The 14,722-nt window shown below is 39.5% G+C and overlaps 1 protein-coding gene across 2 annotated transcripts in view; it reads right to left on the bottom strand.

Annotated features, from left to right (window-relative positions):
• POLR3A (RNA polymerase III subunit A) overlaps positions 1-14,277 on the bottom strand; it is a 52,256-nt gene extending 37,979 nt beyond the window's left edge. For both annotated transcript variants that reach the window (XM_032783054.2, XM_032783053.2), the window contains exons 1-9: positions 14,092-14,277; positions 12,601-12,736; positions 11,550-11,687; positions 9,740-9,911; positions 6,897-7,051; positions 5,427-5,666; positions 3,551-3,713; positions 3,196-3,332; positions 603-706 (exon numbers count right to left, since the gene is read on the bottom strand). In XM_032783054.2, the coding sequence (XP_032638945.1) occupies positions 603-706; positions 3,196-3,332; positions 3,551-3,713; positions 5,427-5,666; positions 6,897-7,051; positions 9,740-9,911; positions 11,550-11,687; positions 12,601-12,736; positions 14,092-14,135 (1,289 nt within the window). In that variant the 5' untranslated portion in view covers positions 14,136-14,277. The remainder of the gene's footprint in view (positions 1-602; positions 707-3,195; positions 3,333-3,550; positions 3,714-5,426; positions 5,667-6,896; positions 7,052-9,739; positions 9,912-11,549; positions 11,688-12,600; positions 12,737-14,091) is intronic.
• Between the last annotated feature and the right edge of the window lie 445 nt (positions 14,278-14,722).

Here is a 14,722-nt window from a genome sequence, read left to right on the forward strand (position 1 = left end):
TACTCTGATTTCTTAAAAAGACTCCAGCGACAGCCACTTTGAACCAGACATGCATTCTGCAAGTTTATTAAATATTAACAGTGTCTCTGTCACTGAGTGGAACTGAGGAACAATGTTTTTCACACAAGTTTTAGATAAGGACTGAGGTCAGTTTAATATCAAAGATACAGTAAAGTTATGTTAACTCAGCAAATAGCTACATCATTCTCCATGGCAAACATGGAGCAGTCAGCAAACACAGGATATTCATGAAAAATCAATTTTCTTAAAGAAAATGTATTAGTTTTAAGTTATCAGCAAATAGGGGTATATCATTGACATGTAGCAATCCAACTGTCGCTTACTAGCAATGACAATGAATCTATGCCTACCAAAATGTTCTAACAGAAGGATTTATCTATGTTCATGTTTGCTTGCACAAGCTACCTTTAGGTCATGAAATATTGTTTATATCCTTTATCGAAGATGACATAAAAACAAAAACCACCAACAAAAAAAAAAAAGTGGACGAGTCCCAATGATGAATAATCTGCTGATTTCACTTCAAACAATTAGATCAAGTAGTGGTGGTAGGTGGAACGTGAACCTTTACATATAAGTACCTTTTCATCTGTGTGTGCCTCTGTTGAATGAAATTAGCTCCAGGGTGAACTTCGGGACCATTCCGTACGAGTTTCCTCATAAAATTTAGGTTAGCTTTGTTCACCTGCAACATGGACTGTATCAGTTAGAAACAAGCGAGACATTTTAAACACCACTTGCTATTCCTTGGGTTTGTGCTTTTGGATTTTCAGGATCAGTTTAATGGCGGTTGTCCCCTCATATTTTAAGCTGTTGGAGGAAGGGGAAGAGAAGAAAAATACCAGCCAATCTTGACCTTATGGAGGCAAGACTGTTGAGTGAATTGGAATGCATAGCTTGCTGGCCAAATTCACAAATAGAGGGAAGCTTTAAAAGCTCTCTAAAAATGCTGGGATCTATGTTAAAATTAGGGGAATTAAGCAATTAAAAAAATTAAATCACAATTAATCACGCTGTTAAACAATAATAGAATACCATGTAAATATTTTCAGATGTTTTCTACATTTTCAAATATATTGGATTTCAACTACAACACATGATAGGCAGTGTACAGTGCTCACTATTTTTTTTATTACAAATATTTGCACAGTAAAAGTATTTTCCAATTCACCTAATAAGTACTGTAGTGCAATCTCTATCATGAAAGTTGAACTTACAAGTGTATAATTATGTATAAAAATATAACTGCATTCAAAAATAAAACAAGGTAAAACTTTACAGCCTACAAGTCCACTCAGTCCTACTTCAACCAATCACTCAAACAAATTTGTTTACATTTGCTGAAGATAATGCTGCCCGCTTCTTGTTTACAATATAACTTGAAAGTGAGAACATGCATTCAAATGGCACCTTGTACCTAGCATCACAAGATATTTATGTGCCAGATGCACTAAAGATTCATATGTCCCTTCGTGCTTCAACCACCATCCCAGAGGACAAGCATCCATGTTGATGATGGGTACTGCTCGATAACGATCCAAAGCACAGTGGACCGACGCATGTTCATTTTCATCATTTGAGTCAGATAACACCAGCAGAAGGCTGATTTTCTTTTTTGGTGGTTTGGGTTCTGTGGTTTCCGCATCTCTTTTAAGACTTCTGAAAGCATGCTCCACACCTTGGCCCCCTCAGATTTTGGGCAGCACTTCAGATTCTTAAACCTGAGCGCTGTAGCTATTTTTAGAAATGTCACACTGGTACCAGCTTTGCGTTTTGTCAAATCTTTTGTGAAAGTATTCTTAATATGAACGTGCACTGGGTCATCATCCGAGACCGCTATAACATGAAATATATGATAGAATGTGGATGTAAAAGAACGAGACACATACAATTCTCCCCCACGGAGTTCAATCACAAATTTAATTAATGCTTTGCTTTTTTTTTTTTCCTTCTTTTTCCTCTTTTTTTTAAGATGAGTGTCATCAGCAGGGAAGCATGTCCTCTGGAATGGTGGACGAAGCATGAAGGGGCATATGAATGTTTAGCATATCTGGCACATAAATACCTTGCAATGACAGCTACAAAAATGCCATGCAAGCACCTATTCTCACTTTCAGGTGATACTGTAAATAAGAAGCAGACAACAGTATCTCCCATAAATGTGAGCAAACTTGTTTGTCTTAGCGATTGGCAGAATAAGGAGGAGGATTGAGTGGACTTGTAGGCTCTAAAGTTATACACTGTTTTGTTTTTTTGAGAGCAGTTATGTAACAAAAAAAAAAATCTACATTTGTAAATTATACTTTCACAATAAAGAGATTGCACTACAGTACTTGTATGAGGCCAACTGAAAATATTTGTTTATCATTTTTACAGTGAAAATATTTGTACTAAAATATACAAACACTGTACACTCTGTATCCTGTGTCGTAATTGAAATCAATATATTTAAAAATGTAGAAAACATCCAAAAATATTTAAATAAATGGTATTACTAACAGTGTGATTAATTGCGATTAATTTTTTAAATTGCAATTAGTTTGAGTTAATCGCATGAGTGAACTGTGATCAATCAACCGCCCTAGTTAAAATGCAAAAAACTCTATGTTAACACAAAAAGTAAAGTAATATTAGAATTTTAAAGAAGAAATGTGAACAGTTTTCTTTAGCAAAGCTGACTCAACCTCATTACACAGCTGGGTCTATTCTGTGGAACACAATTAAATCAGAGCAATGAGAAAAGAAAGTACAGACATGATCACAGAAAGAGTAAGACGTGAAAGGCGTGATTTTTTACAAATATGTACAAAGCCAGTTTTCATTCTGACACCCAGTAACATATATGAAGTCATACAAAAATTTAAAATGGGTTGGGCAAAACTGACTTTGCTGTTTTTCAGGATTGTCCCTTCAGGTCTCCCTCCTCACAGTCTGCATCAAGCATTCCCATTGTCTTGCTTTGTGAAACAAGTCAGCTTTACAATGGACAATGAACCTATACCACTATGACCTTCTGGTGCTGACTGGGGGCACTGAGCACCTGAAGCTGCATGCCATTCTTCCCCTGTACGTGTGTGTATATACACATACACACTATTGACTCCCTTTTTCTCCAGTGATTTGAATACCACAATGGACAATGCATGAAAAGAATTTCAGTTTTACACTACTTACTTTTTCAGGGAACGTTAATATTTTGGCAACGTGAACAGGCACAGCCACTTCATCTATTCTTAAGTTGGGGTCAGGTGAAATGACTGTTCTGCCTGAGAAGTCCACTCGCTTTCCGGACAGATTGCCTCTAAACCGACCTAACAAATAAAGAAACTTATAACTGGGAAAACAGTACCATTATACAAAATGGTAAAGTGTTAATACAGCACAGTAGGCACATCATACAGGGAAAGCCTTGCTAGCTTGATCTACAAACACTGACCTGATCACTATGCAATGGCAAACCTTTTGGCTAAAAAACCCAAAACAATGAAAAAAACTTTTGGGAGGTGGGAAAGGAAGAATTTAGACATACCCTGCTTCCCTTTGAGTCTTTGAACAAAACCTCTGGTCCATTTCTTGGGTGCCATGTTAAGAGGAATTCCAGAGAGCTCACTGTTAATGTAGAGGGCACACTGCAGCTGTAGGAAGTCCCAGTCTTCCATTATCATCTGTGTTTTGGCTCCAGATATCCTATGCTAAACAAGACAATTACCCATTTCACAAAACAAATTTAGTGACACAAAATTGGCATTGAACAAATTTTTCAGAAAGCTTTGCATCACACTAAATCAACAAGACATTGGCACCTTCACCATATGGAACAGTGGGCCACATTCTGTTCATGCGTGAATGCTGCATGGATGTAACTGAGCAGAACCTGGCACCACACATTTTCCTTCTGGCAAAATCAGCTTCTGATTAATGACAAACTAAAGGTTGTGTGTTTGTTTGATTAACTGACCATTTTAATACTTGAATCTATCATACAAGGATTATGCTGTGGAGACATGAGTCATTAAACAATTAACTTATCAGAGAGGTGGCAAACAAAATTCCATTGTGTTTAGCCCTCTTCCGGGCAAAGACCATCACTCAAGGTTTCACTACTGCATCTCTGTGGCAGAAACTAATATGGAACAACAGGTTAAGCCAACCTAGGGATATAGTTCTGTTGCGCAACATCTTGCGGAGAAACAGGTTATAACCCAGTGCTAGTTTCTTTTTCCCAGGAGACAGCACACACAACCTAGAGCAGCATTTCCCAATGTCGGAGAAAAATTGGAAACACAAAGAACTAGCTATTGGGGGATGGTGAACAAGCTTCTCAATTGTTCTCCAGTTTCAGTTTTTAAAAAAAAGTTTCTAGCTGTTACTGTTGAAATACAACCACGAAAGCACGACCTGAATGTAACTAATATCTGCCTGAGTTCATGGACAGCTGAAATAGCTCTGAGCTGAGAAGTGCCCCATTGATTTGAATGAGTGATAACTCCCTTTATCGATGCACTTTTCTTCACAGATTTAGTTGCATTGCGTTAAATCACTTATTTCTATTTAACTTAAACTTGTTCCTAATCAATTTAAACTAAACCCAAGTAAATCTGATTTAACACAAAAAAGAATGTGCACACACAATCTTTTGCAGTGGTTTAAAAAAAATTAAAATTGGTTAAACTCTACATGCAGACAAGCCCAATAAGCTACTCATTTTGGGTAGGCTTTTAAGACTACATGGAAGAGTAGAAAGAGGTGAGAGGGAGAAATGAGCTTTCAGAAGTCTGGGAAATACTGGCCTGGGGCAAAAAGAAAGCCGCCAAGCTGCACAACAGCCCTTCCAACTAGGTGACGTACTTGACTAGCTCTAGCATCCCTTTCGGTCCTTAACTCTGACTTGAATTCTTAAGAGAGATGGGGTAGAGAAAGAGGAAAAAAAAAAAAAAAAGAGACTCCCATACACATCAAAAGGGAAGTTGGAAGGCCCTCCCTGGCAGAGAAAGATAGAGAGGTATAAAATAAGAAAGCAGATGGGTAAAGAGGGGTGTGTGAATTTCTGGGCCTATGAACTATTATTTCCTTGTGCTTCCATCAAGGGCAACAGTCATCCCAAAACATGCTAAATGTAGCATAATGAGAATACTTCAGGAAAAGCAATTACTCCAGTCCACGTTTAGCAGGTCGCTAACACACTGGTGTAACACCAAGAGCCAAAGAGAAAGCTCAGTCTGAGTCCACCATTCCATGCCATTTCATATAGGGCCAAATACTGCAGCTGTTTCTTACGCTGAAGTCAGAATGAATGCAACATCAGACCTCATAGCGACAAGTAAAACCAATTACCCCCAAGTCTAATCCAGCCTTTCAATTATTTATTTTTAAGAAGAGCAGCAGTTGCAGGCACGGTGGCTCACCTTTTTGATTACATCATTGAGGAAAATTATCTCTGTAAGCTTCATCGTCAAGTCATCTTCGTTGGTGCCAGATTTCAAGTCGCTCACAACAGAGGGTCTGATGCACAATGGAGGTACCAGGAGTCGTGTCAGGAGCAAGTCTGAAGGCTTTCCTGCTTCTGGATTCATCAGAAGCAGAGGTATATCTTCTGCTGGGATTCTTTTAAAGAGGTTCAACACCATTAAAGGAGTCAAGTTCTCCTACAAAATTAAAAGAAGAAAGTCACACTGTAACCTTCAAGGGCATAACAGCTCATTTTTGGTTACATCTTAATACTGTTTACTTCATTTGCGACACTTCTCTGCCAATTGCTCAAGTAAAAAGTCGATTTAAAAACAAAACAAAACCATATGCAGAGGAAGTTATTCTTAAGGCAAACAAAAACAAATGCGTCTTTTGGTTTGTTTATTTAGAATTGCAGTCCCAGTAAACTCTGGCTCATTGATTCTTCCCCTCAAGCTTCTCCTCTTACTCATATTGCTATAGAAAACAAACTACTGTAACAACTCATCTAGAGACAGAAATCTAAACTGGAAATAGTGTATTTCATCATTACTTGCCAAGCAATGTAATCATCTTATAACATGCTTGCAGTAAGGTATAATGACCACCAATTTCAATTACTAGAGATCACAGATTACGGCATTATATCCTACATAATTTCATTAAATTTTAAAATAACTTGCTAAACCTAACCTTTTTTTCCTGACTGAAGAATAATACATTGCTGACATTTCACAATTTATCAACAAACACAAAGCCGGCAAGAAATGCCTGTCTTTATAAAGCTGCCCTACTGCAATTGGAGAAAGAGACAAACTCCGTATCACAATGTTTTTTATTTGCTTTTTCCAAACATCCATACCAAGAACTGAGTGACCGGTTAAAATCCAAAGGAAAACCCTCATACAAGGCCAAGCTCAGCAAAACCACGAAAACTATATATATTCTTGTACTATACTTTGGTCACTCCTTCCTGTTCAGTTCTCAGCTCTTCCAATCATAGGTAGGGTTTATGGAGTATTACAAATATTCAAGACAGTGATTGAAGGTAACTGTTCCCAGAGATAGTCTGCAGTAGCCTAAATTTCTTCTCTTCTTCCTGTTACCTTGATTTCACCACTAAGCTTTGTTCACTGACTGCCCATACCAGGAGCATCCCTATCTTTTGCATGCAGGAAACTGCGTACCACAATTACTTGACTGGTTAAAGATGCCGCTCCTTGCAGAAACCATTAACATCTCCCTCAGCCAGGCAGTATGGTAATTGTTCTTCAAATTCTCCTCTCCACATATCCAAAGGCTGGACCAGCACGACTCCTTTACCCCTGTACTAAATACTTCAGCTCATCATTCAGGAATGTATGTATCAAAGTTAGCAGAAAACTCAAGCTCTGCCAAAACAGGCACTGGTAGACACATTAATTCACCTGAGCTCTCCCCAGCAAGGATTCTACTTCTTTGTTATGTTCTATGGCAGTTTCAAAGGACTGAAGGAAACTGGATACTATTGGATCCACCACTTTCTTATTGGTCTTGTACTTCTCATGGATTATCTTCAATAAGCCACACTTCTTTACAGTACCTACAAGACGACAATTTTGTTAAAAAAAACAACCTCAACTCTAGCTATTCTAAAAAAATTTTAAAATATTTTTTTTAGTGAACATAGTATTAGGGGAAGGTGCTGGCTCTGGTCACCTTTAGATACCACATGCTTCTGTTCACAGAACAGAAGCAGCAACAGCTACAGCAATGAAAGTTTCCCCACGTTGCCTGTTCAGTGCATCTCAGCTGTGACCTGGACTACTTCTAAGGATGAGAAGGTGGCTCACTCGACATGTCCATTCAACCTCTCCTTAGCAGTGGTATGGGGTTTTTGCAATGTAGATGGTCTTGCACTAGGAACTGGACCAGAGTGCACCAACTCATTTCACTCACAAGTCATTCAGATAGTAACTTTTGATCATTACTAATCCAGAGTGGATTTTAGCCAGTGACTTAACTGTGCAGGACACCATAACCATTATCTGTCCTTGAACCAGCTAGTCCTCTCAAATTGTGTTCTCCTGTGCTCACTGAAAATGAGCATAAACTGATTTGAGAAATAAAACACAAAAGCACCAACAACTGCCAAATCAGTCAGATGCTACATTAGCTGGAATAAGTTCAAAGAACAAGAAATCCCCTGAATTTCTACTTCTGACTCATGTGAGCATCTGACCCCAGAAGGAAAAGGACACCATATCAGGGGTTCTCAAACTGGAGGTGTCATGAGGTTATTACATGGGGGGGTCACAAGCCGTCAACCTCCACCCCAAACTCCAATTTGCCTCCAGCGTTTATAATGGTGTTAAATATACTTAAAAGTGTGTTTAATATATTAGGAGGGATCGCACTGAGAAGCTTGCTGCGTGAAAGCAGTTGCCAGTAAAAAAAAAAAAAAAATTTGAGAACCACTGAACTATATTAACCTACTTCCCCATCACTTCAATTAACCTCTCCAAACCTTCACAAAGCAGATGAGGTTTTTCTTTTTTTTTTTTTTTTAAATGTTTTCTCATGTCCAGCAAATTGAGATGCTCATTTGATGAGCATTTCTTCTTTTCAGAACCTGTTCCTGTGTATGTGTTAAAGGAAACAGATGGTTCTGCAAGATGAGTAGCAATATATTGGGTCTCTGGATGACAGAACACAACACAAAGGAATTTAAAAGATTATCTCAAGTTTTTGCAGTGTTTTTTAGGGCCATATCTAGCTTCAAAAACTGTTATGGACTCTACATATTGACTTATATAGGAAACCCCACATATACATAGCTGACACCAAAACATAGCCTCATGTTTTTGAACTGTTGTAAAAGCATTCATTACAACACACTCAAGGCAAATATTACCTTCTTTTTAGAGGTGGGAAAACAGGCTCCAAAGTATAATTTCAGTAACTGATTTTTACTTGCACAAGGTATGGGACTTAAATACTGCTAAAATGAGGAACAAGTGATAATACTAAGTCTGACATAGCAGTTTATGCAATAGCTGAGATTGAATGTTTATACTGCTGGAAAGCAAGTATTTTTTGTTCTTCCAATAGCACAGGGTATTTATTTCTACCCTAGGAAGCTGAGACACACTAGACCTTAAAGAAATAAAATCACATTTTGATTACTACCTTACTCCCTCCCTTCCCAAGTTATTTCCAAAACAACTTTTAAAGCCTGGGTTTTAGCAGGCCTTCAGAGTTTTGTATCATCTGAAAGCTTGGCTTAGAGATGTAGCTTTTAATTCATGTAAAGAACTCCTCTCTAACCTTAGATAGTCATGAAATATTAGCTTCCAAAAACCATACTGGAACGGAAGTGAAATTTAAAAGAGATGGTCACAAAAACATGATTTTAATGTTACCAGTAGTGGCAGCTACAAGACATGTTCACAAACATCATGAACGCATTCATGACAAAAAAGATACAGATTTAAATGCATGGATTGGAACACACTTGTTAAATCTCTGCCTTCCTATGCATTTGTACAGTTCTAGTACTATCAAGCCCCAGTCCTCTTAAGAGAAACCTTCAGTTATTACCGCAATACAAACAGTGAGGGCTGCTGGACACATTACACTAAAAAGAATTCAAATGCTGACTATTCTAACCAGATTGTCACTATAAAATTGCAAAGCTGTAATACTATAGCAATAGTAACAATACTTAACTGCAATGTTACTCATTTTGTATTAAGAGTAGTCACGAGACTTTGTGTTTTCTTTCTTTCTTTTTAAGGAAAAAAATGTATCACATAAGGTTTTCTACCAGTAACTGACCAATGAATCAAATATCAGTATGATCTGCAATTATTACAACTCCATCTGGAACACTTCTATGCTAAGTATTACCGACTTGTCAAACTCATTACTGCAGGAAACGGTCAATAGCATATTAGGCTTCACAAAGATGACTAAGTACAATTATGAAGAACAGGCTCTTTAGTTAGGTCAAAATTAGGACTATCAATCCTCATATCTGCAGGAATAGGATAGTCATCAGGTGGATTCACGCCACTTATCGTAGCACAGCTTTGAACAATTGTCTAGTACACTCAAGAAGGTTTTTGGGTTTTAGCCTAAGGTTAAGATCTAGAAAAAACATCGATGATTGTTGAATGATGAAAAGACAACACAACATTGTGATGCTCTTCACAGGCTGGGCACTAGTGGAAAAAACAAAAAAAGCAGTCATGCTAAATACCAACCACCACCTGCTAGTTTCCACACTCACCATTGAAAGCACCACAATAAGGGCAAGTGCTTTTCTTTCTGCACTTTTCAGAGACTTTCTTTTTCAAACCTCGTTTCTGCAGGTAGGTCAGACCAGGCCTCTTCAGGTAATCCAAAAACTGTTTTCTCTCCTCTGAGGACAATAGGATACGGCAACAGGTCTTGCAGATCATCTAAAAAACAAACAATTGATTAACCATTGTTCTTCTGTTAGTGAGAAATAAATATCTGATTAGGGACAAATTATAATGAGGGATACTACAGTTCTTCATACACAGTTATACACGCAGTTTCATAGGTGAAATGTCACTGCCTTAGTGGGGGAACCCAAGTATAGCACACTGCCGAACAGATGGGAGCAAGTTGGGAAACTCTGGCCAACAGAACAAATCTTTGCTCTCCTTAAGAAAAGTTCCGCAGGAAATTAAATGTCCATGCAAAGAGACAACTTAAGTTTATTGGCATCACTTAAGAGACAAACTTTGAATAAAAACTGTACCATAGAATCTCTATGGATAATTCCATGCTCTAAGAACAAGAATATTTGGATATATCACCAACCACCTGACCAGGATAGTGACAGTGACTTTGAAATGATTAGAGAGGCTATAAAAATTAAAAAAAAACCTCAATAATAATGGGGGATTTCAATTAGCCCCATATTGACTGGGTACAATGTCATGTCAGGACAGGATGCTGAGATAAAGTTTCTTGACACCTTAAATGACTGCTTCTTGGAGCAGCTAGTCCTGGAACACATAAGAGGAAAGACAATTCTTTATTTAATCCTAAACGGAGCATAGGATCTGGGCCAAGAGGTGAACATACCTGGACCGCTTGGTAATAGTGATCATAATATAATAAAATGTAACATTTCTGTGGCAGAGAAAACATCACAGCAGCTGTAGCATTTAATTTCAGAAAGGGGGACTATACAAAAATGAAGTTAGTTAAACAAAAATTAAAAGGTACAGTGCCAAAAGTGAAATCCCTTCAAGCTGCATGGAAACTTTTTAAAGGCACCATAATAGAGGCTCAACAAATGTATATCCCAAATTAAAAAACAGGATAAGAGAACGAAAAAAAAATGTGACTGTGGCTAAACAAAGTAAATGAAGCATTGAGAGGAAAAAAGGCATCCTTTAAAAAGTGGAAGTTAAATCCTAATGAGAAAAATAGAAAGGAGCATAAATTCTGGCAAATGAAATGTAAAAATATAATCAGGAAGGCCAAAAAAGAATTTGAAGAACAGCTAGCCAAATTTTAAATAGCAAAAAATTTTTGAAGTACATCAGAAGCAGAAAGCCTGCTAAACCACTACGAGGGCCACTAGACTATTCAGATCGTAAAGGAGCACTCAAGGACGACAAGGCCATTGCAGAGAAACTAAATGAATTCTTTGCACTGGTCTTCATGGCTGAGGATGTGAGGGAGGTTACCAAACCTGAGCCATTCTTTTTAGGTGACAAATCTAAGTAACTGTTCCAGATTGAGGTGTCATTAGAGGAGGTTTTGGAACAAATGGATACACTAAACAGTAATAAATCCCCAGACCAGATGGTATTCACTCAAGAGTTCTGAAGGAACTCAAATGTGAAATTGCAGAACTATTAACTACAGTCTGTAACCTATCATTTATATCAGCTTCAGTACCAAATAACTGTACAAAGTGTTCTACATAAAATATCACCATCTCTTTCATGGCTCCCAGAAGGATAATCCATATGGAGTGAAGCCTCAGCTTTTCTGACCTCTTCCTCTCCTTAGACTGGAATATTTCTGTCCCTTCCAATTAAGGAAAATTATTTTACCTGTAAGATGCCTATGACAGCTTTAAAGTACCCAACATGGAAACATGGCAGCTCCAAGTCAATATAGCCATAATGCCCTAAACAGTCAGCTAGATTCTTCCCACATGTTTCACATGGACGGTCCTTTTCACTGGTACCCTTTGAAAAAAAGACACGAAACCATTATAGCTGCAATTACCAAACTCAGAGAACAAAAGAAGCTACCACAGCGGCTCTTAAATTAGTCAACATGCCCGTGGACAGTTCTCTGTACACTCGCATGAAAGACTTCTGGATTATTTCAACTCTGAACTCTTGCTCTCAGTCAGCAAGAGCTAGTAATACACTTAAAGCATCATACGCAACATCCAATCTCCACAGAAACAGAGCATCTTGCACTGCTCCTGCTCATTCAGCCCAATTCATCTTGAAAGACTATTACAGTTAGTACCATATCACTGTATGGCCACACTACAGCTGATGTGATTTGCAGCTTGTGCAGCTATATCAACACTAGCTTTAATGTGGCTAGGTTGCTAACAGCAGCAGCGAGGATACATCAGCGTGGATTTCAGTGCAGGTTGCACAACCCCACCTGATCCCCGAGTACATACTTGCACTAACAACACATGCTAAAACTTGTGCTGCTGTCTACACAACCAGCAAACCACACTCTGGGTATGTCTGCCCTGTACCTCAGGGAGCGTGGCTATTTTGTGGTCATGTGAAAAGTATGAGGAGGAATGTGTGACCAGCCTCAAAAGTGAGTCTGCCTGATCAGTCCAACAGTGTGAAATGTTTGATGGCACAAGTCACATTCCAAGTGAAAAGGTGCTCATATCACAAGACACCATTGCAACTGGCAATTTCAGCAGAAGAGCCAAGGAGACATAACACCTTATTTCTCTTCAGCTCATGTAGTTTAAAGGGAACCTTGCACAGGCACACCGGTTCTGTGGCTGTACCATGGAATTCAGTTTTCATTTCAGCATTGTTTATAAGCGTTTAAAATATTTCCACACAAAAAAAACCAAACAAACAAAACCAACCAACCAACACCAATGATCCTCACCATACGATGGTCCAGTACTCCATACTGCAGTGGAGAGTGGTGGTTGTCCTGGCTGTACAAGTTCTTACTAACCACCTGAATGTGAGCCTGTTGGCGCATCTCTTCTGGAGATTTCATGCCAAAGCAGATGTGGCTTCTAGAACAGGAAAAATCACAAAACTTGATTTAAAAAAGATATACAAGAAGTTAATTTGAGTTAAAATAAAAACAAAGCAAAACTATACTTCCATCTCTGGGAAAAAAACATGAGTCTGTGTATTAGGTTTTTGCTTTACAGCTAAATAGTTATTTAAGGATCATCAACAGACTATAGAGCAGTGGTCCCTAAACTGTGAGTTACCCACAGGATCATTCAGGGGGTCATGACAGAGCCTGGGACCAGCCCTCACAGGGGGGCAGGGAAGGAGCACCACCCAACTCCACTCTGTCCCCATGTTAATCAACCAGTGTTTGGTTTCTTTTCTGACTAAACAAGCCCACCTATACAGAATCATAGAATATCAGGGATGGAAGGGACCTCTGGAGAGAGCATCTAGTCCAGGGGGCGGCAACCTTTCAGAAGTGGTGTGCCGAGCCTTCATGTATTCACTCTAATTTAAGGTTTCACATACCAATAATATATTTAAAATGTTTTTAGAAGGTCTCTTTCTATAAGTCTATAATATATAACTGAATTGTTGTATATAAAGTAAACAAGGTTTCAAAAATGTTTAAGAAGCTTCATTTAAAATTAAGTTAAAACACAGAGGCCCCCAGACTGAGAGCCAGGACCAAGGCAGCAAGAGTGTCACTGAAAGTCAGATCGCACACTGCCTTTGGCACACGTGCCATAGGTTGTCTACCCCTGATCTAGTCCAACCCCCTGCTCAAAGCAGGGCCAATCCCCAGAGAGATTTTTGCCCCGGATCCCTAAATGAACTCCTTAAGGACTGAACTCACAACTTTGGGTTTAGCAGCCCAATGCTCAAACCATTAGAATAAGTGCAGATACATTATATAAACCAATTTAGGAACCACTGTGGCCAACAAGAACCAAAGGCTCAGAAGAGCCGATTCTGACTTTCATTAAGCTGATCCCAATGTCAGACTAGAAACATGTACCAATGCACGTACCTGATGCGATCAGCTTTTTTTTTTTTTTGTTTAAATACCGATTTAAAACATAAAAGTTAACCAGATAAACCAGCCCCACCATGGAGCCCTGGCTAGTTACGATTATGCATTAACGTTGCTGTAATTCTTAAGCACTGCCACATGCACTTGGAACACAAAGACAGGCGCTCTTTAGAGACAGAAAATACAGACATAAATCAGTATTTGCAGGTGGTCACCCAAACACTCCCTCCATCCTTGGGGCTGAATCCCTCCATCCAGGGGCACAGAGCCCACCTCTGACCTGGGTCTGACCCCGCCTCCCTCCAGCGGCACAGCCCCTCCCCGCCATCCCCGAGTCGGCCCCCACCATCTCTTTCTCCATCCCCCGCCTCTCACATTTTCTTGGCCACGTCGGTCTCCCTGAACTGCTCCTTCACCATGATGGCGGCAGCGGGGCGCGGGGGCTGCCTGCACGGAAGTGAGCCGGAGCCGGAGCCGCCCGCGCGCGCGCGCGCCCCCACCGCACTGCAGAGCTCACGGCACCGGCCGCTCGGCGTCCTCCTTCTCCTCGCCCCGCCCACCGCCAACAAGGAGAGGCACCGCCGGAGCTGAGGAACTACGCACAGCGAGTTGCAACGCTGCGGACGCTCCCTGCAGCGACACCTGCTGGCTACAAGGGGCAGGCCCACCCAGGCTGCTTCGGGGCTGGATCCAATGGGGGTCAACTATTGTAGACCCCGAAACAGTGATTTCCTTTCCCCAGCACCCCCCTTCAGTTTTGTGACCTAGTTACATGCCAATTTAGTGACTGTTTGGGAAGTGAAATTGAAACATTAATACACCCTTTAAAAGCATATACAGTGTATGATAAAATACATGTATCTGAAAAAGTAAATAGATTTGAAAGACATGAACATAGACTAGCTTCCTTATACAGCTGTAGTTTTTTATGACAGTGTCAGTGCATTCATTTTGGTGATGGCCAACCTAATAATGTCAAATGATGATTTGCAAGCAAAGTCTAAAT

The sequence above is a fragment of the Chelonoidis abingdonii genome, chromosome 15, assembly GCF_003597395.2.
Source record: "Chelonoidis abingdonii isolate Lonesome George chromosome 15, CheloAbing_2.0, whole genome shotgun sequence".
Taxonomy (NCBI): Eukaryota; Metazoa; Chordata; order Testudines; family Testudinidae; genus Chelonoidis; species Chelonoidis abingdonii.